This window comes from Anoplophora glabripennis, unplaced genomic scaffold (genome assembly GCF_000390285.2).
Source record: "Anoplophora glabripennis isolate ALB-LARVAE unplaced genomic scaffold, Agla_2.0 scaffold73, whole genome shotgun sequence".
NCBI lineage: Eukaryota > Metazoa > Arthropoda > Insecta > Coleoptera > Cerambycidae > Anoplophora > Anoplophora glabripennis.
Window position 1 is genome coordinate 1,285,849 of NW_019416874.1, and position 25,859 is coordinate 1,311,707.

At 29.7% G+C, this 25,859-nt stretch overlaps 1 protein-coding gene across 5 annotated transcripts in view; it reads right to left on the bottom strand.

The window, feature by feature from the left end:
• The window catches only part of LOC108905029 (dual oxidase maturation factor 1), a 59,767-nt gene continuing 33,908 nt past the window's right edge, over nucleotides 1–25,859 (bottom strand). For 3 of the 5 annotated variants that reach the window (XM_018707791.1, XM_018707790.1, XM_018707792.2), the window contains exons 2-9: nucleotides 19,614–19,790; nucleotides 13,621–13,678; nucleotides 9,989–10,123; nucleotides 8,863–9,076; nucleotides 6,383–6,594; nucleotides 5,899–6,118; nucleotides 2,373–2,591; nucleotides 1–233 (exon numbers count right to left, since the gene is read on the bottom strand). In XM_018707791.1, the coding sequence (XP_018563307.1) occupies nucleotides 188–233; nucleotides 2,373–2,591; nucleotides 5,899–6,118; nucleotides 6,383–6,594; nucleotides 8,863–9,076; nucleotides 9,989–10,123; nucleotides 13,621–13,678; nucleotides 19,614–19,778 (1,269 nt within the window). In that variant the 5' untranslated portion in view covers nucleotides 19,779–19,790 and the 3' untranslated portion in view covers nucleotides 1–187. Of the gene's footprint in view, nucleotides 234–2,372; nucleotides 2,592–5,898; nucleotides 6,119–6,382; nucleotides 6,595–8,862; nucleotides 9,077–9,988; nucleotides 10,124–13,620; nucleotides 13,679–19,613; nucleotides 19,791–23,168; nucleotides 23,189–23,806; nucleotides 23,828–25,859 lie in introns of those variants that run through there. The other 2 variants (XM_018707789.1, XM_018707793.1) reach the window with 2 other exon arrangements.

A 25,859-nucleotide genomic window follows, 5' to 3' on the forward strand; every position in this document is an offset into this window, starting at 1 on the left:
TGTTAACACAATATTTATTTTTGTCATCTTATCTATAACATAAATAATTGAATGATATAACTACACATTAAATTAACTATGCTAAAATATAAATATGGCCTTTTATTTTAGTTTACGTTGTTTAATCAACTATATCACAACAAGATCACTTAATTAGATTGCACTATTTTTTACAGTATTTATAATATTACCACATCGATACTGGGTTCATTTTTTCCGAGTATCGTCCATACCTGAAACAACAAATGATTTTTATTATCACCAGTCTATCCTAAACATGGGGTGTCCCAAATTCCACGCAAGATTTGAATTTTGCGCCATTTCTGCGGTCAAGTGTTGCCAACAAAAAAAGAGACCGCTGACAGTTCAAGGTTGTTAAAAATGAAGCGCTACCGAAAAAACAATGCGTTTTCATTGTTAAGCAATATTTTAAAAATAAGTTCATGTATTAAAAAAATTTTGAAAACAAGCTTTTAGTGACATCATTTTATTTTCGTATTCTTCTCAGCAAACCTTTTCATTTGATACCCCACATCATGGGGGTGCATCAAAAATAACTGGTCCGCCATCTTTGGGAGTCCCCCATATTTGATTTATAATAACGTCACTTAGCTAACCATGCACTGGCATCAAAACTAAAAATGTATGCAAAATTTCAGCTCAATCGGTTGGGGATAACTGTTTTAAAATTCAGTTGCAAGATTCTATACTGCAAGGCAAATTAAATAAAAGTTTGTAATAATGAAGGTTTGACAGCTACAATTCCCAATTTTCGTACAAGATATGGTGGGAATAGTGACTTAACTCCATCAACTGTGAAGAGATTAATTGAAAAATTCAGGGAGACTGGATCAATTAGTGATCTTAAACAATCTGGCAGTTCTTCAACAAGTCGCTCAACACAAAACATCGAAGTACATCTTGAGAGTGTTGCTGAGAATCTAGTAACATGAATTCGGCACCTTGTTCAAAAATTGGACATTTCGAGAAGCTGCAACAGCATATTCTCACGAAAAATTTGCTTCATGTTTACAGAGTTTAATTGACTCACGAACTGAAGCCTACTGACCACGCAGATCGAAGAGAATTCGTTGATTAATCGACAAAATTGTGGCACTTAGGATTGAGAATATCCATGAGTGATTGATGAGAAACAAAAATGTATCCACAACGTGTCATTGTTTGGTACATATTTTGGGCTGGAGGCATCATCGGATTTTCTTCGAGAATGGAGTTGGTCAGGCAAAAACAGTTAACACCATGACATGATACTCCAATTTTTTGTGCCTAAATTGCAAGATATGGATCTAGATGACGTGGTTTCAACAAGACGGTGTAACATGCCATACAGGCCAAGAAGCAATTCAGTTACTGCACGAGTCATTTCCTGGTCGTGTAATTTCCCGTTTTAGTGATCAGAATTGGCTGCCCAGATCACGTGCGTTTAAAGCTTTTGGAGTTTTATATGATAGGCATAGATAACCAAATACTGAATACTTTATGAATCAATAAAAAATTATAATTTTTATTTGAAAACCTGTGTTTTCTATCAAAATTACTTCTTGGATGAATATTGGGACATCCTTTACAACAAAAAGAAAAACGTCTGTTTTTGTATAAAATAACAAATAAATTCTTTTTTATGTACCAGTAAATTAAATACTGCTTTAAGTTTTTTATCAACACTAAACTTTTTTAGTTTCCGCTGTTATAAAAAGTAGTAATTTAAATGTTTACACCAGTGCAGTGCAATGACAATAACGCCTACTAGTTGTAATGCAAATAATTATAACTGTTATTTTTGGAGTACGTTCACCTCAAAGTTTACTAAGAAATATATAGATCCAAATGTGTATCGAAATGCAAAAATAACAATTTATGCACAAAAAAAGCGGTAAAGCCACTGACATCATTCATTACGTCACTTGGATTAATTCCAACGGTTTTGTACATAAAGTTGCCAATATCAAACACGTTTTTTGTTAATTATGTAAAAATTCAAAGGTAACATTAGCGCTGCGACAAACTTTCAAGGTCCATTTCTTCCTTTAAATTAAAAAAAAATGAGTAACATTTTCAGCATGCAAGTGTACCCAATTGTCATTTTTATTTACCCTTCTATTTTGTAATCATATCTTCATAAGCCTTGAATTTTTTTTGGGAATGGGGACTCAGTCAAAATATCAGTTTGGGAAGAAATATACAAGTAAATAATACATTTGAAATATTTATGTTGCTAATCGATTATCACTATCATTTGATATGCCTCAGTTAACCATTTACCATTTTGAAAAAACAACATTTCAAGTATTCTGTTAAAGCAACTATTTCACTCTATGAACACGCTAAAAATGTAGAATTTACAAATTTACCTGCTGAATTCTTCCTTATGTACTGGAGGCACATCTCTGGATAAATTGGATATCACAGAACCATGGGACATTGATCGGTTGAAATTATCTTGTCTGGAAAATTCATTATTGTCTTTGTAGGGATATCTCCAGGCGGAAGCCTCCAATTCGAATGTTTGTTTTCCGGCTTTACTACTTTTCGGTGAACTGTTCTCATCCCGATTCCTCGATGAAAGCCTCCTTAAACATAAAATGAGTTTGCAAGAGTTATTACTAACGACAGCACCACAAAAAAAAGTGTGCTGTACCGTGGATCAGACCAGTGCATCCTGTAGTTTTCTATCCATTGAATTCCAATTTAAAGTCAGAATTCTGAAATTGATTCGTCTCAGAAAACTCCTCTATTAAACGATTTTTGGGATTTCCAACCGACTTGAACAGTCAGTTATAAGAAAAATATTGGAATTCATGGTTTCATTGCACCTAACTTTACAACCCTATAATTCCGTAACTTATTATTTAAACGATTTTGATCGAAAAAACTCATTGACTGTACAATCAAGAAGTACGGTTACGTTCTTTCAGTGCAGATACAAAGAAAAAAGACCTCGGGTGACATAGTAACACATGATCATGAGTCTACAGGTGTTAAAGAACTACAGACTTAATTCCTCAGAGTTTCTAAAGTTATGAGGTTATAGAGTTGTGGGGTTATGGAAGCCTTCCAACTCAGTTATACAAAAAATATATGTTCCCACAGAATTTGCGAGGTTATGAGGTTCCGAGGATTAAGAAGCTACGGAGTTATGGTTTTATGGTGCAACGAAGTCATGAACTGGAATGTTTTTTCGATCACTGACAACTCAAGTCAATTTGAAACCTCGAGTTTCCTTACTTCCAAAAAACAAACCAATGTGGGAATTATATTTTAGACTGGTTTGGCCCTAGCTCCATCCACTTCTTTCATGGTTGTGTGCAATTGACTATCATTTTAATGTACTATTTAAAGACAATTTCTCGTCGTTTCACGACCGTGACAGGATGTGAAAAAACTATTTTATTTGTAAATGTCGTTCTTTATAAAACTGTTAATATTTCTCGATTTTATAATAAACCTACATTCAATTTTTTGAAAAATTTAAAGTGACTATCTTGTCCCAATATTCTGAAATATTGAAAATTCACCAAGAGAGATTGTTAGTACCTAATTCAAGAGTTTGTTCTAGTTAAACCGTAGAATTCAAATTTCGTATTTACAACAAATTTCTAAAGACATCTTATATACCTTTAAATATTTTAAAAGGTTGTTGAAAATATTAACATTTTTAAGAGTTTGGGAATAAACTGGAATATTTATACAACATACCATTTTCTCATGAGTTTAAAAATAAAAACGCTTTTTCCCGTCGGGCTGAATCATCGTAAAAGCATTATTTACACAAAAAATATATATCAACACCAAAGAATACACTTTTCCTTGAGGTTCCTTATTAAAATAACATTAAAGGTCATTTAACCAATTTAATATAATTTGGTAAACAACTTCCTCCAAATAAAGTGTTGATTGATGACTTAAGGTTATAAAAAGTACTTATCATTATGCTTTTAACTACTATTCTCAAACAGAGCCAGTAAATTATTTCCTTAAATTTGTATCCTTGTAGCGTTTAGTAATTTTTTCTTGCTCTTAAGCATATATCGAACAGAGAAATACAAAGTCTTCAAAATCAGAATATAATCGCTATAATAGGTACCTATGAGAGTATCATAAAAAAATTATTTGGCATTGGTTGTTATATCTTTGAACTAAGTTGACTCGGTCCTTTATTAATTATTATTAACCTTAAAAGTGTTATTTCAGCTATCTCAGAATTTTGTAGAAATTGTTCCTTGTTGCTTTTACGTCTTATTAAATTAGTCTGTTTTTTTTTTCTTTCACATGTAGTGTGTGATCTTAATCAGGCATAATTGTGTTGAATAATAACAAAGTAGGACCGAATAAGATTTGTTTAAAAAGTTGGAAGATACAATAACTACAGTACAGTGTTAAATTTTTGTTGTTGATACTCTTTTTAGCTGCAAAATGTTTGTAACAGCTGTGTGTTTGATACAGTAATGAAGTATCGATTTTGGGCTACGGTTGCCATTAATATTGAGTAGTCCAAGGTATGTGTAATTGTTACAGCTGCCGTACTGGATATTTTTATTATGTGAGGTAATTTTTATGTTCACTGTGTGTAATATGCTGCTGTATGAACAATATCGGTTATTTTGGCAGACATACCCAAATGTCGTAAATAAAACATACATAAAACATTTACACTTTTATCTTCTAATATTTTCATTCATCAATTTCAGGTATTCTTTTACATATGTAATGTACCTGTGGGCTGTGAAAAGTTTGGAGATCAAACTTTGGAAATTAACTGAAAATACCGATACATTTTGTTCCACTGAATGATAAATGTAAATAAAGAAAATAAATAATTTTTAACAAATACCATTTGAACACAAATGTTCTATACTCTTAATAAAACTTGTAGTGTGACTAAAAGTAACTTCCTGCAGACCTGAGAGTTTTGAACATACCTTATGTTAGATTAAAGCTTAAGCGGAAGAATTAAAGCATGAAAAAATTGTTATTAATAAAATTTAAAAAAAGTAATTCGAATTTAATGGGTACGTTAGCGCTACGGAACATTCCTACGAAAATTTTTTATGTATTCGTAATGTTGGATAATTTCATACCGTAGTGGTTCAACTTAATGGGCAATTTTACTACTTATCTTTTTTCTTCCATCATTATTATCAAATAATGTAAGTACCTAAAATGTCAAGGCTAAGAATTGCTTAGGAGTGCCAAACATTAGACATCTCATAATCGATTTTTACGGAAATAATATATATACTTTTTTGAATATCCAAACTCATGATAATTAATTACACAGGCCGACGATAAAAAACATTTTGGATTTTAGATTTTTTGTAATCCGCAAACACAGAAATACTTCAAGAACATCTAATGGCAATTTTAGGTCTTGTTTTGGGTTTTTTGAATTTCACATCATTAGAAGGTGGACCAGTATCGACACTTCTTTCTTATGACTTAAAACAATTCGTTTCTTTTAATTTTTGAAGACACTGTATCTTAAAAACAAAAGGTTTTTGAACATTTTTTATCAATTCGTGACATAAAAATCGCCATTAACCATTAAAGCTTCACCAACATCTTAACAACCAACAAAGAACCCGCAAAGAAGTCGCAAGTTATAAAACACTTCATAAAATATAAATTCTTTAAATGGATACATCTAGAAATGAATGGATAATTCTCTACCACTATTTGTTATCGTCAATAACATATGAACGAATATATGGAGGGCTCAGAAGCCAATAGCCTGTAACACAGATTAATGTTTCAACTTTAAGAAGAAACCTTCAATACGTAAGTCAATTTCCAGAGAAAAGTGACTTACATTGATTGGCTTCTGAGCCCTCGATATATCTGTATACTAAGTATTTCAAGATATGTATGTAGGAAATTTACCTTAATATTCTTGAACCTAGGCCTTCAGTCGCGGGTTCTTCTAGTTTGCTACCATTGTTACTATTCCTCTTCTTCTGAAACCGCTTCCCCCTGCTGTCTTCGATAATTATGTGTCTATCATACGGTGTATCGTAATCTACTTCCAAGATGGTAGAAAAACTGTGTGGGTATATAATTTCGACGGTTGTTATTATGACACCTGCTAATAGGCACACGCCACCTAAAAATACTTACAAATGTAACATACAGAAGATAAATAATGTGAGGATTAAGTAAATCAAGTAAATAAGTAAATAACACCAATGTTTTGGCTATCAAGATATTAGCACACTTTGTAGGTTATATTTCCACAATACCTATAAACATATTCATGTTTATTTATTTTTGTAAATAGTGCAATCTTATTACATCACCTATAAACAAGATTTTGGAAAAACTAGGAGTGGTTAGTAATTTCTAAACATTCTTGAAAAATTGATATTACCTGCTATTAGTACCAGCCAATAACACCAACCGAAACGGAAGTTTAAAATGCTCCCCTCGAGGTATATGACTAATGGTGATTCAGGCAGCATTCCAAAATATCCACAAACAGTCGACAATAACAAGAAACCGCATGTTGTCATTAAAACCGCTCCATATCGAGGAACTGCGATTAACATTAGGTTCATTAAAATCCACACAACGAAAGATGTCCTGAAATAATAAATGACTTAAGAGTATTCATTAATTTACTATGTTACACCGTATAAAGAATTGAGCAAATTTTCACTCAAAATCAACATTTTTTTTTGTTAAAATGAGTCCACGCACAATAGCTACATACTTGTATTTCATGTTTTATCAAGTTTTCAATAACAGTTACTATAAAAACCGCATTTAATATAAATAGTTTCATAATGCCAGAACGATTTCGGTAGAAGTAGAAAAACTTTTTCCACCCATAAACACCTTCTGAGAAGAGAAAAGATGAAAATCAGAAGGTGTCAGTTCAAGGCTGTGAGCTGGGTCGTTGATGACGTTCCAACCGAGTGAATTCAAGAGTTGCTTTGTGGCGTTGACTGTGTGGGGACGTAAATTGTCTTGTAACAAGTACACTCCCTTCGTTAACATTCTACTTCTTTTGTTCTGTATTACTCCTCATAGTGTTTCCAGGGTTTCACAGTACCGCACAGGAGCAAAAAGTCGATGAGGAAAACCCTTTATAGTCCGAAAACACAGTTGCCACGATTTTTCGGGCCGAAACAACGGTTTTCAATTTTTTTCGCTGATGGTGAAGACGGATTGTCTTTTCGTCCCATAAAGTTTTGATTTCGGTTTACGCTCCTCACCTCGCAGCTGGCGGAATTCGGAATAGCGGCGCTCATTTCAACACATCACTACAACAACAGTTCTCAACTGAATGAAACAAATGAGCGCGCGTTCTGCTCCTAACAACTTGGCCTTGTCGAGAACAAAAATCATAAAGCATCAGTCTCAGTACTCTTACTTTGTGAATATGCCTCGTAGATCAAAATGTATACAATTTTTATGTCGAATGAGAAAATGTCTTAATATATTTTAATACTTTTAAAGAAAATTATTAACCCATATCCGAACCATGAAAGTTTTACCAGTTTTTATTAATTGTATGTCGATAAGTTACCTTTCAAATATAATATTAACAAATAATTAGTTCAATTTTAACATTTTGGTACCAATGTTAGGGATTTTGTTCTTTATTTAAATAAAGCAACTCGGTCAGACTTCTATATTATTATCCATAAGTATATTTCACAATATTCTGTAGTACATTGTCCATTCAAACATTGCTAGAAAATATTATGTAGACAAAAGATGTTAAAATTGTAGAGATGACTTGGTAAAATCCCATTAAAATTACAAAAATATAGTCACTTTTGTTAGTATTTGCAATTACTAGAAGACCACTTAAGTAGTTATTAAAACAGACAATTTCAATTTCATTCTAAATACACCAATTCTTGATTTATTCGTTTGTTTCTTAAAATTACCCAAACGAATTGTTCCAAAGACAATAGATCATTGTATGATATTTTTAAGGCTGTTATAACTATCATAAACATCTCACAATTAATTTCGTAAAGTCATTGTTTAAAATTACGTTATTAAAGTGAAACTGCCGATTAAGAATACAATTAATTAAATTTAAATATGCAATAATTAATTCTTAAACGGATAACAAACATAATTGGGAGCGAAATATTTAACGAACCAGCTCATTAACTATAAAATAAAGTTTAATGAAAGGTCGTAGGTTGGGCATCCTGAAAAATTTATTTCATTAAAATGTCATAAAATGTTTGCACACAAAACAGATACAATCCTTTTCAGATAAATAAACAACGCCTATTCTGTCACATACATGTTTATTTAGTTGGTTAAATACAGAGGAAGATTTTCCACAGATTACGTCCCAGTGTTAATATTTTATTATGCACAGTATAAAAACAAATAAGTATGTTCAAAATATTTGGTGAAAAACTTCTATTTAAAGCACATGTTTAAGTAAGCACTAAACTGTAACAATATTGATATAATTTAGCGAGATTTATAAATTTTATAGAAAACAATCAATAAAGCTTATATAGAAATGTTTTTGCGCTGATAAAAAATGAAGAAAATGAACATTGTAGAGATGTATTCAGTAAACTTAATTATTTCAAGGTAGTAATTAATTTCGTTGAAAATATATTTCAATGCATTTAGAATGAGTAATAATCAAATAATAACTTCAATTAAAGTTAAATCAGATCATTTGCTACAGTTTGCAAGAAAATAACAAACAGCAGTCATATTTACAGTGAACAGTCAGCTCTGGAAACATTTTATTGTCCGCAGCTGTACTAGTTCTTTAAGAGTTTAAGGACTACCAAGAATTTCTTCGCCTCATTAATTAGAGCGCAAACACTGTACGCAGATCGTATAGAAAAAAATGTAACTTACCACAGCATAATAATGGCAAAATATCCCGCTGCTCTGTACTGCCCACCCCATGCTAGCCCTTCTTGGCCTAAAGTGAAATATTCAGCTACCGTTAAAATAGGGAATGGAAGTCCTCTAACTAGCGCCGTTTTAAAGCTATTACCCATTTGGTAAGAATCTAACCATAAAAATCGTTCATTAAAATCTATATCAGTCGTCCAATTGTTACTAGATGCTAAAAATAATAAAAATATACATAATTTTACATAGACAGTAAAACCCTATTTCAATTATGATAAAAATTGTATTTATTGTATTTTTTTATAATTTGTTTTTTTTTATAATTTGTATTTTACGAATTGGGCGTAGATTTTATGAAAACACCTTTTAGAGACGTCTTGTCGCAGATAAAGAACTGAATTTTAAAATACTAGCAAGGAAATTGTCATTTTCCTAAAATAATTTATAAGCATTTTATTTATGATGACGATCATCAGCATCATCAAAAAATTATATTATTTAAATTTTAACCGTACTCTGAACTTATTAAAATTTAAATTATGGTTTTTAGGAAATACCTAATAGGTGTTATATTAAAATACGGTTCGGGTTTTCCAAATATTCCTGATACAGCTGTAATTAAAAAAAGATCAGATTAAAATATATATCCGTTTTTATTAGATATTTATTTAAAATATGACAGCGATTTACTTTTTTAAACGATTAGAGATTTAACTTGAAAAGTCAAAGACTTCCACGGATCCTATTTAAATAGGATTAATCAGACAGACAGGCAAATCATAGTGATTCAATGCGCAAGCAAGTTCAAAAACATGAATTTTTACTAAATATTTTTATTTCACTTGTACATATCTAATAGATGCCAAGTATAATATAATAATACACAGTAATGTAATTTGTGATCAGATATTCCGAACAATATATCGATTTTACATTATTTTATTAGACATTGAGTTTAGGTATATTTCAAAATATTTCGCTGCCATTACATTGTATGATTGCGGTGCATTATTTGATCTGCTTAAACTTGTGCAAATACCTTTGTATATTAATACCAATAAACAAAAAAAAAAAAGTATGTCTGCTGGATTGGTTTGTTAGATGGATATAGAAACAAAAAACTTACCTTGTAAAGTAATATTTACATGCTTAAGTCCTACGTAAACACCGATGTCAGCTAGCACTTTTTCTTTTGAAAAAGCTCGATATGTGCCGTTTACATGAGCATTTGCTACGTGCCATGCTGATCCAAATATGGAGACTGAAAAAGAAAAATGAAATCAATTATTTATCAATTTTAAACAGTACTTTTATAAACTTTTCTAAACTACTATATAGACAAACAAATACAAAAAACCTACAGAGCTATAAGTCAATTGCAGTTTTTTATTTACGTCGAATTTTGTACATTTTTAACTTCGATGTAAAATGTATCCAATTTTAACCTAAATTAAATTGTATTTATATTCCTTAGAAAGTTTAAACAGTATTTAAAAATTTTATTACGTATAATTATATAGTAGGAGATTAGCCACAAAATTTGAATAACAAATGTAGTTATTATTTTAGCGGTATTTAGGTTATTGGCAATACTACGACTTTTACTGTTACTTGAGGCTAATGGATCTTTTCGAAACGTTTTCCAAGATAAAATTGTGTATTCACTGTTTAGATGTAAGAATTGTTATGATTAATAACTACGTGAAGCAATGACGCCGTTGAGATACTAATCAGGAAACACATATTTTATATAAAAAAGGATATAATAACAACGTTTGCTTTATTTCAATATATTGTGCAACCGAGACATTTTACCCATTAAATCAGCTCACCATTAATTTATTTACAATTCTAAAATAAGAAAAAGGGTAAAGTATACCTGGACTCTTATTTTTCTCATTGCTCTGTTGACTGAGTTAATAGCACCAATTTGAGCAGCAGTTATATTAGTAATGTCAAATGCATGCAGTAATGGGTATTAAGCAACATAATTTAACAGTATTGAAAATAAAGGACTCACGGAACGGAGATACTGTATTATTACATTCTAATCCATTGACTCACGTAAACGATTGCGGCATTATTAAAATGATAGGTACTTCCTTAGGCCCTGCAGTCATATAATTTGAGAGCAAGCCGCTCCGGTCTACCATTTATAAAAATTGTATGTTATTAAATCGTAGATAATGTATACTTTTGACAGAATGTGCGACTCTAGTAATAATTGCCAAGAGATTAAAATTACATGTGAATGTACGGAAAGTAAATACACACGTAATTTCCATCAAAACCTAAAAGTGCGGGGAGAGTTGAAATTTATTTGTATTTATTGTTTTAGCAGTCACTCAAGGTCTTTTTAAAATAATTTAGTAAAGAGCTTCCTTCGTAAACTTCAATACAATTCTATTGTAATAATTTATTCGATCATTAACTTTTTTTCTAAAAATTGACTGGTATTTCTACAACGGAAACAATAACACAAAAGGGATCCTTAAAGTGTCTAAAGTACAGGGTGATTCACTATATTTTGACCCCCCTTTAACTTTTTTGTTTTAAGAGTTATAAAAAAATGTGAAATATAAAAGCTACACGATTTTTTATGAATTTTTCGAAAATAATAGTAGAACAACAAATGAACTCCAAACAAAATGGCCGCGGATGTTAACTTTGTTAAGTTAAATAGAACACCCTGTATATTTTTACATATTTGGATAGAACGTTCCCTGTCGAGCATAGCCATATAGGGTTTGTTGGGTCCATCTCTAACAATAAGCAAGATACTTTTAAAAAACGAAAAGAAGGTTTTTTATTAAGAAAATAATACATCTTGTAATTGTTAGACCTCTTTCAGGCATTTCTGCCTCTTTTCCAATTACGTAAGGATTTACACATTTAGTTATAATATATTTTGACAGATCGGACATTGATACGGTCCAAAATGCGTATAGGTAATGTAAGGAAATCTCACTAATTAGGCCGCGAGAGGTCTAATTCCTCATGGACATTATATGGTAGGTCGTGACAGTGACAGGTAGTAATGTGACAGTATGTATTATTATTTAATTAAAATAGGTTACACATAAGTAGAAAATTATTTAGAATTAAACTAGTGTATAGAAAAGAACTTTGCTCTATTTTAATTCCTATAATATTTCAATTTTCTACTTCTACGTTTGTTTTAGTTTTATACACAATATTTTTTAGGGCTCCCCACAAGAAGAAATAAAGTGGGGTTAGATCTGGGGCTCTCGGAGCAAATTGTAAAGGGCCATTAGTACCTATCCACTTATTTTCAAATAATGGATAATATTGGATATCTGACCGTAGTTTTCTATTAGAATCAACTTTTCTTAATAACGATTGTGGATACTGTAAAAAATAAAGGTACTTTACTCTTGAGCAAAATTTACATTTTCGACAAACCTCGTAAACAACTGCAAAAAATTGTAATCTGATTACTTCAATTTGGGTTTTAGGCTATGCAGAACTTTTTATCAAGAATAACTTTTTTTCATAAAACCAATAATAAAAAAGTTTCCCATATGACGCCGACATAATTGGACACACTGTATATGTTGTTTCAAAACTCGAATAGTGTTACTAAAATCAACTAGTCAATGAAAATTGTGACTAAGTATGTAATATGCTCCATCAAATAACGCTTCATAATGTTTTCAGATATAGCAAATTTATTACTTACATTGCTAAAACAAATAACTAATGGGTACAAACCTAAACAATCGAAAATATTGAAACTGGATGATGTCATGAAAATTTTAAGGAGTTGAAATTATTGTAAATATTTTCCTCAATAATTTTAAGGATTTGGTATTACAAGTTGTTGCAATAATAGGTTTGTTTCGGGCATACCGATCCAAAAAATTATATAGGTTAGAAAATTCCAATGTTCCAAACTAAGTTCTTGCTTAATTTTTCATTACCCACAAAAATGTGGATCAACAGAAATACTGTACCATTCAATCTGTAGGAATAAATAGCTTGTATAATATTCCTAAGAACATTACAATTTTTTTAAGCTGTTGGATGCAAAAATGAAAAAATATTAATTCTACAATTAATTCAAACGAAAATGAATACTAAAAATAAGTTGTATATGAATAAATAACAATAAAAAATTTCAATTGTTAAAATTAGGTTTTTATTTTCACAATTATTAATACAAGTTTTTTTAAAAAAATGATGTGGGACGTTCATTGGTGCACATACAAAAAATTAAAATCAAATGCAAAATATGAGTTGTAGAAATCCTAAATATGTGTAAAAAGTGAACAAAAAAACTTAATAAATACCAAAAATATTTGAAAAACTTTGAAAGAAAACTGACTAACGACATATATCTCAAAATTGATTCACATTGAAAACAAATAGGCACATGCTTATAATACAACATGTATATTATTTTAGTATTGCTTTAAACATGTTAATAGATTCGTATTAAAAAATATCACTTGAAATATTGAATTGAAAATCTAATTTATTTTATTTCTTTCATCGTAAACTCTCACTATTTCTTAGATTTACCAATATCAAATTGGAAAAGTATGACTTAAAAATATATGTATGTACAATTTATTGTAACTATATTCTTAATATTTATTGTTAATTAAACTTGTAATTTAAACACAAAATTAGTAAGTAACGGCCTTAATAAATATAAAAAAATATTTTAAGTTAGTTATTCATTTATACTAATTTTGATTTTAAAAACAAAATAACCCTGAAAATAAATAGACTTACTTAATATTGTGGCTCCTACAAACAAACTTAAGGTCACAGCACAGAAAGTCGTAAATTTCTGAAACAAAAGGACACACTAAATACGGATTCACAAGAATTGATATAAAAGATCATGGAGTAAAAAAAAAATAAATATCACTAGTGGGAATACCCACTTTCTGTCTAAAATATGCTTTATTACACTCAAATTAAAAAACACATTTATTTACCTACAATTTCAGCCCACAATTTATTTAGCAATTTATTTTCATATAAAAGTTTGGTGTTTTTGACAAATTAATTCGTAAAAGTGTCTTGCCTATTGCAAAATGGTGTTTGTTGATTTTTATAATATGATAAATATGTAATTTGCAGTCTACAACGTATTAGCATCAATATAATCCATTAGAACTCGTGACTGTAAAGGATTATTCGTTTAATATTTGTCAGAGTCAAAATATAAATCAGTAACTGTAACATAACACTAATACAATAAAAAAGTAAAATGTCGCTAACCCAAAAATCTATTCGTTAAGCACAAGTTAACCTTTAAAAGACATAAAAGCAAAACAAAGGATTTTCTGCTTCTGCAAGCTTTCAAACAATAACGATTAGTATTTCGTAAAAAAAAAACAACTATGTAATTGGAATTCAATCAATGGATTGTTTTTGAGAAAAACATTCATCCATTCATTAAACAGTACTCAGGTGGAGAAAGCATTGCATCTAAGCAACAAAAACCTAATTTAGCAGTGTGTTTGTAATAATGGAGACCTAAATATGGAGTTAATTCGGCATTTTGTAATATCCTTAAGAAAAATATGTGAATCTAAAACGGAACAAAACGTTGTTGTCGATCTGGAAGCCTTGAATTTTAAGTGGTAGTTTTATAACTTTTGCAATGTTTCTAATTGAATTTTGAAAAAAGCATATTTGAGTGCAATTTCGAACGGAATATAAACAAATTTTGTATGAACAACCCCATGTTTTTTACTTTTCAGTATCGGAAAAAAATTATAAAAACCACAGCTTTAAGAAATTTTCTTGTAATTTTAAAGAAATATACTTATATAAAAGGCATTGTATTTGCAAAGATATAGTCCAAACGATTGTTTTCTTAAATGGAACACCCTATATATGTATAATTTTTTGGATCCCTCCCTTTTTTCTGATGTTACATGTCCTTGAACCGCCAATACATAATCCATTAACTTTTAAATCATTAGGTTAATTAGAAAATACCAGACAAAGACCACTTCTATATGAAAATATTTCGGATGTGACATATGACATGTAGATATTAGCTATAAAAAGAGAAATGCATAAATCCAATCACGTTACGAACCAACAACGATGCCATTAATTATAGTTCAATTTCACCTCGTACTTAGAACTACATAGTCACCATCATAAAATGCTAATTTAATTAGTATATTGGTCAAGGTTTATTTTGTTAAAGGACTTCGTCGGTGCATAGTTATTTTTATTGCGTCTTATTACGTGAATTATTTTATAGCGTTTTATAAAATAATAATACACATTTACATGGAATATGGTACAGAATCCTTGTTTTAAGCAGCAGCAGCAGCAAAGTGACAGCATTTTTTAAATTATCATTGAAAATTTGAATAAAGTTTCTTAATTTACAGTTTTTATCCTAATTACAATTTACAAAATCCATAACGTTAACAGAGCAAATATAATAGCATATTAAGAGGGTCAAAATGTCCTTCATAAATTTATTTTTGGTATAATATTAAACTTTGGATTGCAAAATCCACAAAACACATAAAATTATTCTTAAAATGCTTAATAAAAGTTGTAATATGTAATTAAATACGGCATTAATTTTTTCCATACTTTAGAGTTATATTCCTTTAACAATTTTTGTTATATCCAGTGCTGACTTAAATTACAGAGAATTTTAACAATTTATTTGCAATTCAAGTTGTGGCAAAACCGTACTGTATAGCCAAGGAGACATATAACCAAATGTTTGTATTTTTTACAAAAAATTAATTTGGTTGTTAAACATGTTAATCAAATATGTACAATTTTGTCATATTTATACGCCAAATACTGTTATGGAAAATGGAATTCTGTTAACTCTTATAGCAGAATTTGTTGAATAAACGCGTTGAACGTTGACAGATGTATTGTTTTATTCTATTTTAAAGGTTGCTAATTCAAACAAATTCAAAAATCTTCTTCGACACCAGAGTTATTCAAAATATATCACTTTTGTTGCTGAAACTGTTATAATAAGACATAAAAGTTAATAAACATACAGGGTGTTTATTAAGTACTTGCACAAACTTTAAAGGATGAATCTAATGATACAGAGCGTTAAAAAAATTGTTTGGTATTTTGATTATATTTTTGTTCAATAACATCGCAATTTGATGAAATTCGGGAAACTGGGAGTAATGAAGATGAGAATCTCAAATATTTACTTAGTATTTTGTTTAATGTTAGTGGGAGCCACATACAGTGTTGTATTTGGATTTAAATAACCATAACTTTTTTGTGTCGCACTGCATGTAATTTTTAACTAAACATACCTATTCTCCATTCAATTTTATGTATAAAAGCTACTCTTAATATTTGTCGCTGAAAGCAGCCGTTTTATAAAAAAAAAGTTTTTGAAGAACAAGTAAAAAAATGTGTTTTTATTGATTGTATTGTGATGTGACAAACTTCATTTTCAAGACTAAGACTAGTCCTAACTTTTACTGTTGGATCTAATGGTTAAAAAGAACAAATGTATGGTACTTATAAGACATTAAAGTAACATTATCATATAATTGAGAAATATTATTTCAGACAGTTTAAATTTTGTTTTTTGTTATGCTAATATCGTAGATATCAATTATAGCTGATACTTAAAACATAGAACATATAAATTATTGCTCAAACCTGAAATATGCCAAGTAATACATCAAATAGAATCGTAATAGATACCTTTCGAAGGCAATGTGTTAACAGTTCTTAATGTAAAAAAATTACTTGCAACAAATATGTAGGCTTCAGTAAATATTATTATTTATCTACCTATTAGAGCTTACAAGGACAAATACTTCACAGTTTTGCAGATATTTAATTGTTGGCTATTAGTTCATTGAAATATGCTAAAAGCAAATATTTAAGTATTAAAAAAAATAATGCGAAAGTGGTACTTGTTCATATCTATTTAAATCTATGTAACTACTAGAATCAAAATTAAAGAAGCATGAATAAATTCATACTAAAAATGCTAATAAATTCAATAAGAAATTATGCAACAAACTGATAAAAAATGCTAGCGTCACATGATGAGACAGCACTAGTATGACATAAGTATAATTTATAAAACTATATTAATTAGTCTAACACAAAAAGACGAATAATTAAAAATTATGATATTTTTTATTTCCAGAGTAGCTAACCTGAGTTCACATTTCCCATCAATTTTTGCATAAATAAGTTATGCATGTATTTAAGATTAAGTGAATCAGCGACCTCAAAAAAAATATTTTTTATTTTCATATTATGCCAGAACGAATGACCGTTATTTTCTATGAATATTTTAAACATAATAGACTTAATTTAACTGGTACTGCTTTTTATATCGTAAAAGAAGCTGGATGGAGACAAAATCAAAATTACCATAAGCTCGACATGATACATTTAAAATTCAAGATATACTCAGTGTTGTGCATTATCTTGATTATTTTGTTTAGGCCAATCATGCATATTGCAGATAACATTTAATTATCTTTTATTTTATTTAAACTAAATGTGTCCAATCTATCATCTTTCAGCTTATTTTAGATTAAATTACTGATTAGTTCTTATCTGAAGGATGGGCTTAGATAAAAGTTGCAATATCCATGGATATTTGCATAATGTTAGTGTTCATTTTATATGTCTGCTTGCAATAACCATCAACCATAATAATATATGACTTTGATACCTTTGTCTCTGTAGTAATTAATATATGATAGATAGATCACAAGAACATCAAACTGTTTATCATTATCCAATTATACCAGTTACACACTATCGCAACGACCATAATCTTTAACTTTTGTAACACGCTTATTTTGTGCATAAAGATAAGCGTTATGCGGAAAACAGTAACCAAGATCTAAAACAATAGCTGATAAGATTTACTATAAATATATGTGACCTACAAAGCGCAGTTTGGTTGTATATTAGCATAGCAGCTGTTGTATCGTTATTAAGTTGTGACTCAAAAGTTTATTCCATGAATTCAACATACAAAATATACAGTGTGTATCAGCCAAATGGAATAAATTCAATTATAAATAAATGGGGGCGTGTTCGAAAAAACGCTCGAACACGTCGATTGGTATTTTTAGTTGCGCATTTTTTTCAGCAAAAACTTTTTATACTTGGTGTGTCAGTAACAGTGGTCAATACCAACGTTCTTATTTTAAATACAACACCCTGTATATTATTCAATTATTGGATTCTTCAGAAAATTATAGACATAGGTATGGCGAGGATCGGTGGAATGGACAACACGATCCCCTGATCTGACACTATTAGACTTCTTATGGGAATATGTATACAAAACGAAACTCCTCGACTTCGCTGACTTAAGAAGACGAGGGGTCACGCCTGAGATGTTGAGTAACGTTAGAAGAAATTTGTATTTAAGATTAGGATGTTGCCAAGACGTTCCAGGCGAGCATTTTGGACATCTCCTACATTGACATTAATGTTTTTTTTTTGCTTTTTTACATTATCAATGAATAAACAGTATTACTTATTAGTTTTTGAGTGTGTTGTAGCGAATTGCTGTAATTAAATAATTTTCTTTTTTTTATTGTTAATTTTTGCAATGCCTACATCTGAAAACACTTTATATTTCCTAAACAGTTGAGGATAGATATAGGACATTGTACATGAAATATATCTAGAATTTTCTGAAGAATCCAAAAATTGAATAATATACAGGGTGTTGTATAAACAGAAATGTTAAAACTTTATGCAAATTGCTGTCATTAAATAATTTTCTTTTTAATGTTAATTTTTGCAATACCTACATCTGAAAACACTTAATATTTCCTAAACAGTTGAGGATAGGTATAGGACATTGTACATGAAATATGGCTAGAATTTTCTGAAGAATCCAAAAATTTAATAATATACAGAGTGTTGTATAAACAGAAACGTTAAAACCTTGTGCAAATTGCTGTAATTAAATAATTTTCGTTTTTTAATGTTAATTTTTGCAATACCTACATCTGAAAACACTTAATATTTCCTAAACAGTTGAAGATAGGTATAGCACATTATACATGAAATATGTCTAGAATTTTCTGAAGAATCCAAAAATTTAATACTATACAAGGTGTTGTATAAACAGAAACGTTAAAACCTTATGTCTTTAAGGTACCAAAAATTTCTATCACCATACTGTGAATATATGTCAACCTAAGAACCGCTTATTACAAAAACATTTATTTAAGAATGTCTCTTAGATGCAATACAACATACTAGAACTTATTTCACTTCTCTCGTATCCAAAATATCACTGTAATTTGCATTTTACTCGCAACAACTATCTTCTAATTAATAAAGTAAACACAGAATAAAGTAAACATAACAAATAAAATTCTTAATATAAAAAAATAAACAAAACCAATCTGAAACATCCAGAAACGAATTCAATGTTATTGAAACTCAAACATTATTATTCCTAAACTAACCGGAACATTAACATTTAATAATAATTGTACTTTGCATAACTGCACTTTCAACAAATATTAATAACTAATAAGTTATGTTTTTGTTTTATAAGTTTATGGCCGTTAAATATTCTGTTGTAGTTCTATAATTACCAAATTATTGGCGGCATCACAAAAAATATTGCAGATAGTACTTTGCAAGGTTACTTTACTGTAAAGTACCACTTTCTGATGTTGGCACGTAAATAACTATTATATGTGTATAGATCATAATAGTGAATTGAAAGTAACAATTATGATAATGTTGTTAATATTTACCTCTTTCCTAATACCCGGGAAAATAATTAAAAAAGCCACATAAAGCGTACTGAAGATGGCTAAGAACGTAATGACCGTAACGTCACCAGTCACAGCAGTCCGATTATTAAAACTGTAAAGTGTAGGACCACCATCATATCGAAATGCATCAAACCACCCCTTCATTGCCAGTCCCTCCTGAAACAAAAAAAAAGGATATTTGTAAATGCATAGAAGCAATTGTCAGATATTCATTTCATAGAACTTCCTTAATAGTTCAATTTTGTAAACGCAATAAGGATGAATTTTTACCTTTTTTATATGAAGAAAAATGAGAAACGTTCTGATGTCAATTTTTTATTTTAAATGTAGAGATGTAGCATGCCTTCTACTTTACAACTACAGCATCATTTTTTTTAAGTAGCAAGGAACCAATTGTACCTAATTTGAAAGGATTTAAAACTATCTCTCAAATGGTAAAATAAATTGAAGTTTGCATGAGTAGTTTTGACAATTTTTTTTCTTGACAGCGACTTGTTTTTATGAGATTATCTTAGATTCAAGGTGTATACCCAAAATACAATTTGAGCATATTTTCACGTATACTTTTTTGAACAAAAAGTAAAAGGAAAACAACTAGAACATTCAGCATAAAATTACAAAAATTCGTGTTCAAAAAATAATTTTAAAGTTTATTCAAAATGTACAACTTTACAGCTATTTTAATAAATTTATCATAATAGTGTGACTTATGAAAAACAAAAAAAAATCGACATGTCCGAATAGTTTTTTTTTAATAGCATACAAAAATAATTGAAACACTATGGTACACAGACAAAAAAATTTCAACCCCGCCAGAACTACCCTTCCTGAATAGTATATACATTTTGTCCTAACACTATTGAGACTAAGTAAAATTTTACATAGTATGGAAAAATTTTATTTGGTTAAAATTTGTGGCCAAACAAAATTCATTATTTTAATTTCCCTGTTCTCAGAGCTCCAAGTCTGTCACATTATTTTTTACACCCTATACAACGAATTCTCTTATCAAAAAGCACAATAATTTGGCGCATTTTATCTTTCTCTACATCCTGCCTTTGCAAGATGGCTATGACTATTATAAAAAAATCTGAGAATGAATTTTAATTATTTGTCACATAACGAAAACTACTCTCGAAAATAAGCACACCGAAACCATTGACACTAATTTATATGGTATATTTAAACTGTTTTGTGTACCTACCTACATATTTGGGTTTCATTTCAATTTGTAAACTTTTGTTTTTGTTCGTGTAATGGAAGTAATTGTTTGCATTTTCTCTATTTATGTGTTTATCACGTTCAATATAAGGTGACCCCAAAAGCGAGCCATGGCTTTTTACGTTCAATCAAAGTTAAATAGATTTTACTTACATTTTGTAACCAGTAAGTTTAATTATGTGCAAAATTATTCACATTTTTCCATTTTGTTGTAATTTACTTCTCTCTACAGTTGTATTATTCGTATATGAATATGGATGTATTCAATTTATTAGTACATCCATATTCTACGTAATTCTACATAAAAAAGGTATACTTGTTGAAAATCGGTATAGTGTGCCGTTTTACCAAAAATATCAGTTGAATAGGAGACTGTTCTTTAAATTCTTCCAAATTTGAAGTCATGAAATATGTTATTTAACGCAAATATGTACTTGTATTACCAAAAATGGCACATTCTAATTTATTTTTTATTTATTCCTTATAAAGCATAATAATATTTGTAAATGTTTGACGTCAAACCTTATAACCGTACTAAAAATGTCGTTATATTTTTTTTATAAAGAATAAAGTGTGACAAGACTATTTATAGCAAAATTAACATTCTTTTTTTCGATTAAATTACTATCTCCGGTCATGTAAATATTCCATTTGCATCAATGAAACCGACGTCTATTTAAAGTGACTATTGAACACACCTATTTTTATGCATCCAATAACGTGGCCTCCAAAACCAATGTCATGGTCAGATATAATGAATTTGTAATGTAATGATATACAAGAAGCTTTGCTAATGGTGACCGTCGAGCAAGTGAAGAGGAAATAATTATGCAGACAAATTTATTTGAATAACTTATTTTGGTAAAACACCTGTTTAAATTATATTAGGTATACATGGTTCGGAAGGATAAATAGAAGATTTCACGGCAAAGCAACGTAAAATGAAATTTAAATATTTGTGTTTTCGAAAATAACGGTTTCTCTCTGTGGCGTCATTTGTTGCGTGTACTCAATTAAAGCATAAATAAAATGCATTATTTCCGAGAATATTAAAATGGTCAACATTACGTCAACTGAAGTTTTAAGCATAATACGCATGCAACCCATAGAAAATGATGAAAAATGTTAATATTTCAAAGTTGTATAGCTAATACATATTAGCAAGATATGAGAAAAAAACTACAGCTCTATTCTGAAATCTTTTCTTTACCTACAAGTCCAATATTGACGTTAATACAAAATTTTGATACTTCAGGGAAAAAAATTCCATCTTAGCATTTATGCAACAGAAATAAACATTATGCCTTTTTCATATTTTTTTACCGTCTCAAAAATAAGGACGCTTATGGCAGACCACCAAGTATATAATACAATACACTGTGTCCCAAAATGGTGGAAAAATTATTTTTTTTCCGAATTGGATGCAAGAAAAACATACACAACGGCTGGAAAAAGTGAATGTTTGGGCTGGAATAGTAGGAAATCGCATACTGGGACTTTATTTCTTTGAGGACAATTTCACAGGCGACACTTATTTGGATTTTTTGCGTTTTCAGTCGATTCCAGCCCTGGAATTAATTTTTCCTAACCCTAATGGGCACGATATGCCTGCTGGTGATGTCTGGTTCTAACAAGATGGTGCCCCTCCACATTTTCGCCTCGATGTATGAAATTTCCTTAATGAAGTTTTCCCAATTCAGTGAATAAGCAGAAGGGGACCGCATGAATGGCCACCACGCTTCCCTGACTTAACCCCACTGGATTTTTTTATGGGGTTATCTAAATAGCAAAGTGTATGTGAACAGACCTGACACTTTCGAAGGATTGAAAAATCTTAACATAACACCAAATGTAAATCAAAATATAATTGATAACATTGAACACCGAATTGGTGCAATGGTTAACTTTGAACTTTGAACATTTGCTGTAATAAAATAAAAAGTAGTACTAAATTATTGTTTTCATTTAATTCCTCCATTTTCCAAATTATGAAAAAAAGTTAGGAGGGCTATCTATTTATACTATAAAACATAGAGCATCCCATTAAAAAAAAATAGAAAATATTGCAAAAAAATGATAGTTTCTAAACAAGTTGTTACTGTTAATAATAATGAAAAAAATATAAAATTAACTTGGTTGAACTGAGGAAGAAATTTTTATTTCAAGGTATGCCTTGATCAAAGTAAAAATTCGACGTTTCCAGGGGTCTTTGTTCATTCATATATAAAGGAAAGAAGGCATATAGTAAGCAATTATTAAATATTTATTACATTAAAGGTACATTAATTTATTAAACTGATATAAAGTACTTACATCTTCATATCCTATTGAAACCACTTAGTTAGGTATTCCGATATAAAAGAATTCAAGCTATTGAATAAACATAAAATATAATTAATAAACAAAAAGAAAATATTTTATTCACGATCACAGAAAATAAAAATAATAATATACGTCAACTGAGTAATAAATACACTGTGTTATTAATATATGTACATAGAAAAAAACTTTACTGCTGATATTTTATAATAACTTGATAATTTAATAATTAGCACCTTCATAAATTATAACGTATTATATTTGTAACTATTAAAAAGTAATTATCTAAAAAAACAAATGTGTAGAAAGGTCAAGTGAGACCACGTAAATTAAAGAATATTCCAGATCAAACTTCTGGCACTGACGCAATATAAACTGATCATTTTTTTTAATTTAAAATTAGGTAATAAGTTTCTATTGATTAAAAAATTATTTGAGCTGCCTACACCTGATTGACAACGTAAATATTTATAATTAGGTTAATTAATGTTCCGTGAGTTTTTCATAACAAATAACAAATTATCATAGTTAATCCGCTAGACATATGACTTCAAGGAAATATAATAATTATAAATTTAAATATTTTTAAGCATCATTAAAATTGTATCTCTATAAATTAAAAAAATACATACCATTTAAATCAGAATTGTTTTGTAATGAAAGAATTTGTTTCAAGGACCTCCAAAATTGGTAACTTTTATAAGATCTGCCTATTTGTTAACCATTTTATTTATTTATTTTTTTTGGAAAACTCACTATCTAAGTTATTCCAAAATGGAAATACCTAAAAAATAAAATCTATAAAACACAGCCAGCATCGCTGGAAGATTTGCGTCAAAGAATCGTCGACGAATGCCGTCGAATCACTCCGGAAATGCTTCGGAATGTGCGCGGACGTTTCGAACAAAATCTTTGTTCTTGTATGGAAGCGGGCGGTCATCAGTTTGAACATTTAATCAATTAAGTAGTAAGTAAGCAACTAAACATAATTTAAATTTTAAAATGTAATTTTTTTTTTCAAAGTATTGGGCGGAATTATAAAATTTAAAGTCTGTTGTAAAGAGAATTGTAAGAGCTTTCAAAAGAAATATTACTCAATGCCATTTAAATATTTTGGGGTGATGCTTACCCTTGCTTGGGGGTGAAAATGGCGGAGTCAAAAATACCAGCAAAGAATGGCCCCCTTTAATCTAAAATCGACGGGTCTGAGCGTTTTTCTACAATTCTGACGCAGTTCCTGCAAATGGCCCTGTATCGTTTTCATTTGGCCACCCTGTATATTACCTACTAATTACTGCGTGTATCGATCGCTATGTTTAGTTTCTCTCTAAATAAATAGTCAATTTGTTATTAAAAATGTTACTGTCATTATTCGTGACTAGGTTTATTATTATCGTCACCCTATTATTTCGAAATCCACAAATTTTTCAAGGTGATAATGATTTATGGTAAAGATATAACCCTGACCTTTAGTAGTTTTACCACACTAAGTTTTCGTTAGCAAAATTTCATTATTTTTTCTTGCTATATTTCTAAAACAGTCAATTTATACCTTGCAATTCTTGTATGTTTCAATTTTCTACTATTAGTGTCTAGGTATATTCTTTTATAGCGTCTATTTCTAACGACTTCTTATCATAGCCTTTATCTACAGTGTATGTCATAATCCCCGTTGTGGCAATGTCAATGTCATATGAAAATAGTATTAGACCAACAATATTTTGTACAGGGTGTTCAAAACTCGTTTCTAACTACTGATTTCTTCAAATAATTTTTTTTTATTCCATTTTTACGGAAAACCTTACATTTTCGTTCCAGTCAATAATAATATACAATGAAATAAAATTTGTCATAATAAAATTAAAATTGTAATAATTTATTAATTTTAACGCAACAACTTATTGAGTTATGTATGACCAAGTGATAGTAATAGTTAATAATAATAAATGTTTTATTGTAACGCGTGGTGGTAATAGTTTAAATAACTTTCACAGGGTGTAACGATTCTTCCAGCGTACGATAATTCAATAAACAAAGAAATCTAAATAAAAAATTTAGATAAATTTGGAACGAATACACTGAAGATGAATTTTTCGAGACAAAACGTCTGAATCTGGTTTGGGCTGAAACAGTACAGTATTGGGGATCACGAAGGCTTGCAAAAAATGTAATAAAATTTCTAGGGTCGTATTTAAAAAAATTAAGTTGATGATGGTCCTGGAGAGACGAAAAGTTACATACCAAAATTGATTATGCCATTCGATAGAGGGCAAAAAGTGGTCATGAGAAAGTGTTCTTCTTTTTTCAATATCACCTCAAACAAGACTGAAATGAAACAAAAACGATTTCCAAAATTTCGGTTTTTTCAAATATTTCGAAAACTAATCATGTTAGCCTTGATTTTTTAGAGGCATAATGTTGGTCCCCTGATTACGCAACTTTGGCCCCATACTTCGTATCTCTTACCGTTTCCGAGATCCCTGTAGTGAGAAGCGAATTTGTAACAGCCTATATATCGAAAACGGTGCTTTTTTGGGTTCCTGTTTACTAAGACTTTTTTGCTTCTAGTATCGTGTAGTGACAGCTGTTTCAATTTGCGTATTAATTATGATACACCCTGTATATCTTTGTGTCTACTGCCTAGGTAACAGTTAACATATTTCCAATTTCTAATATTAATATCTG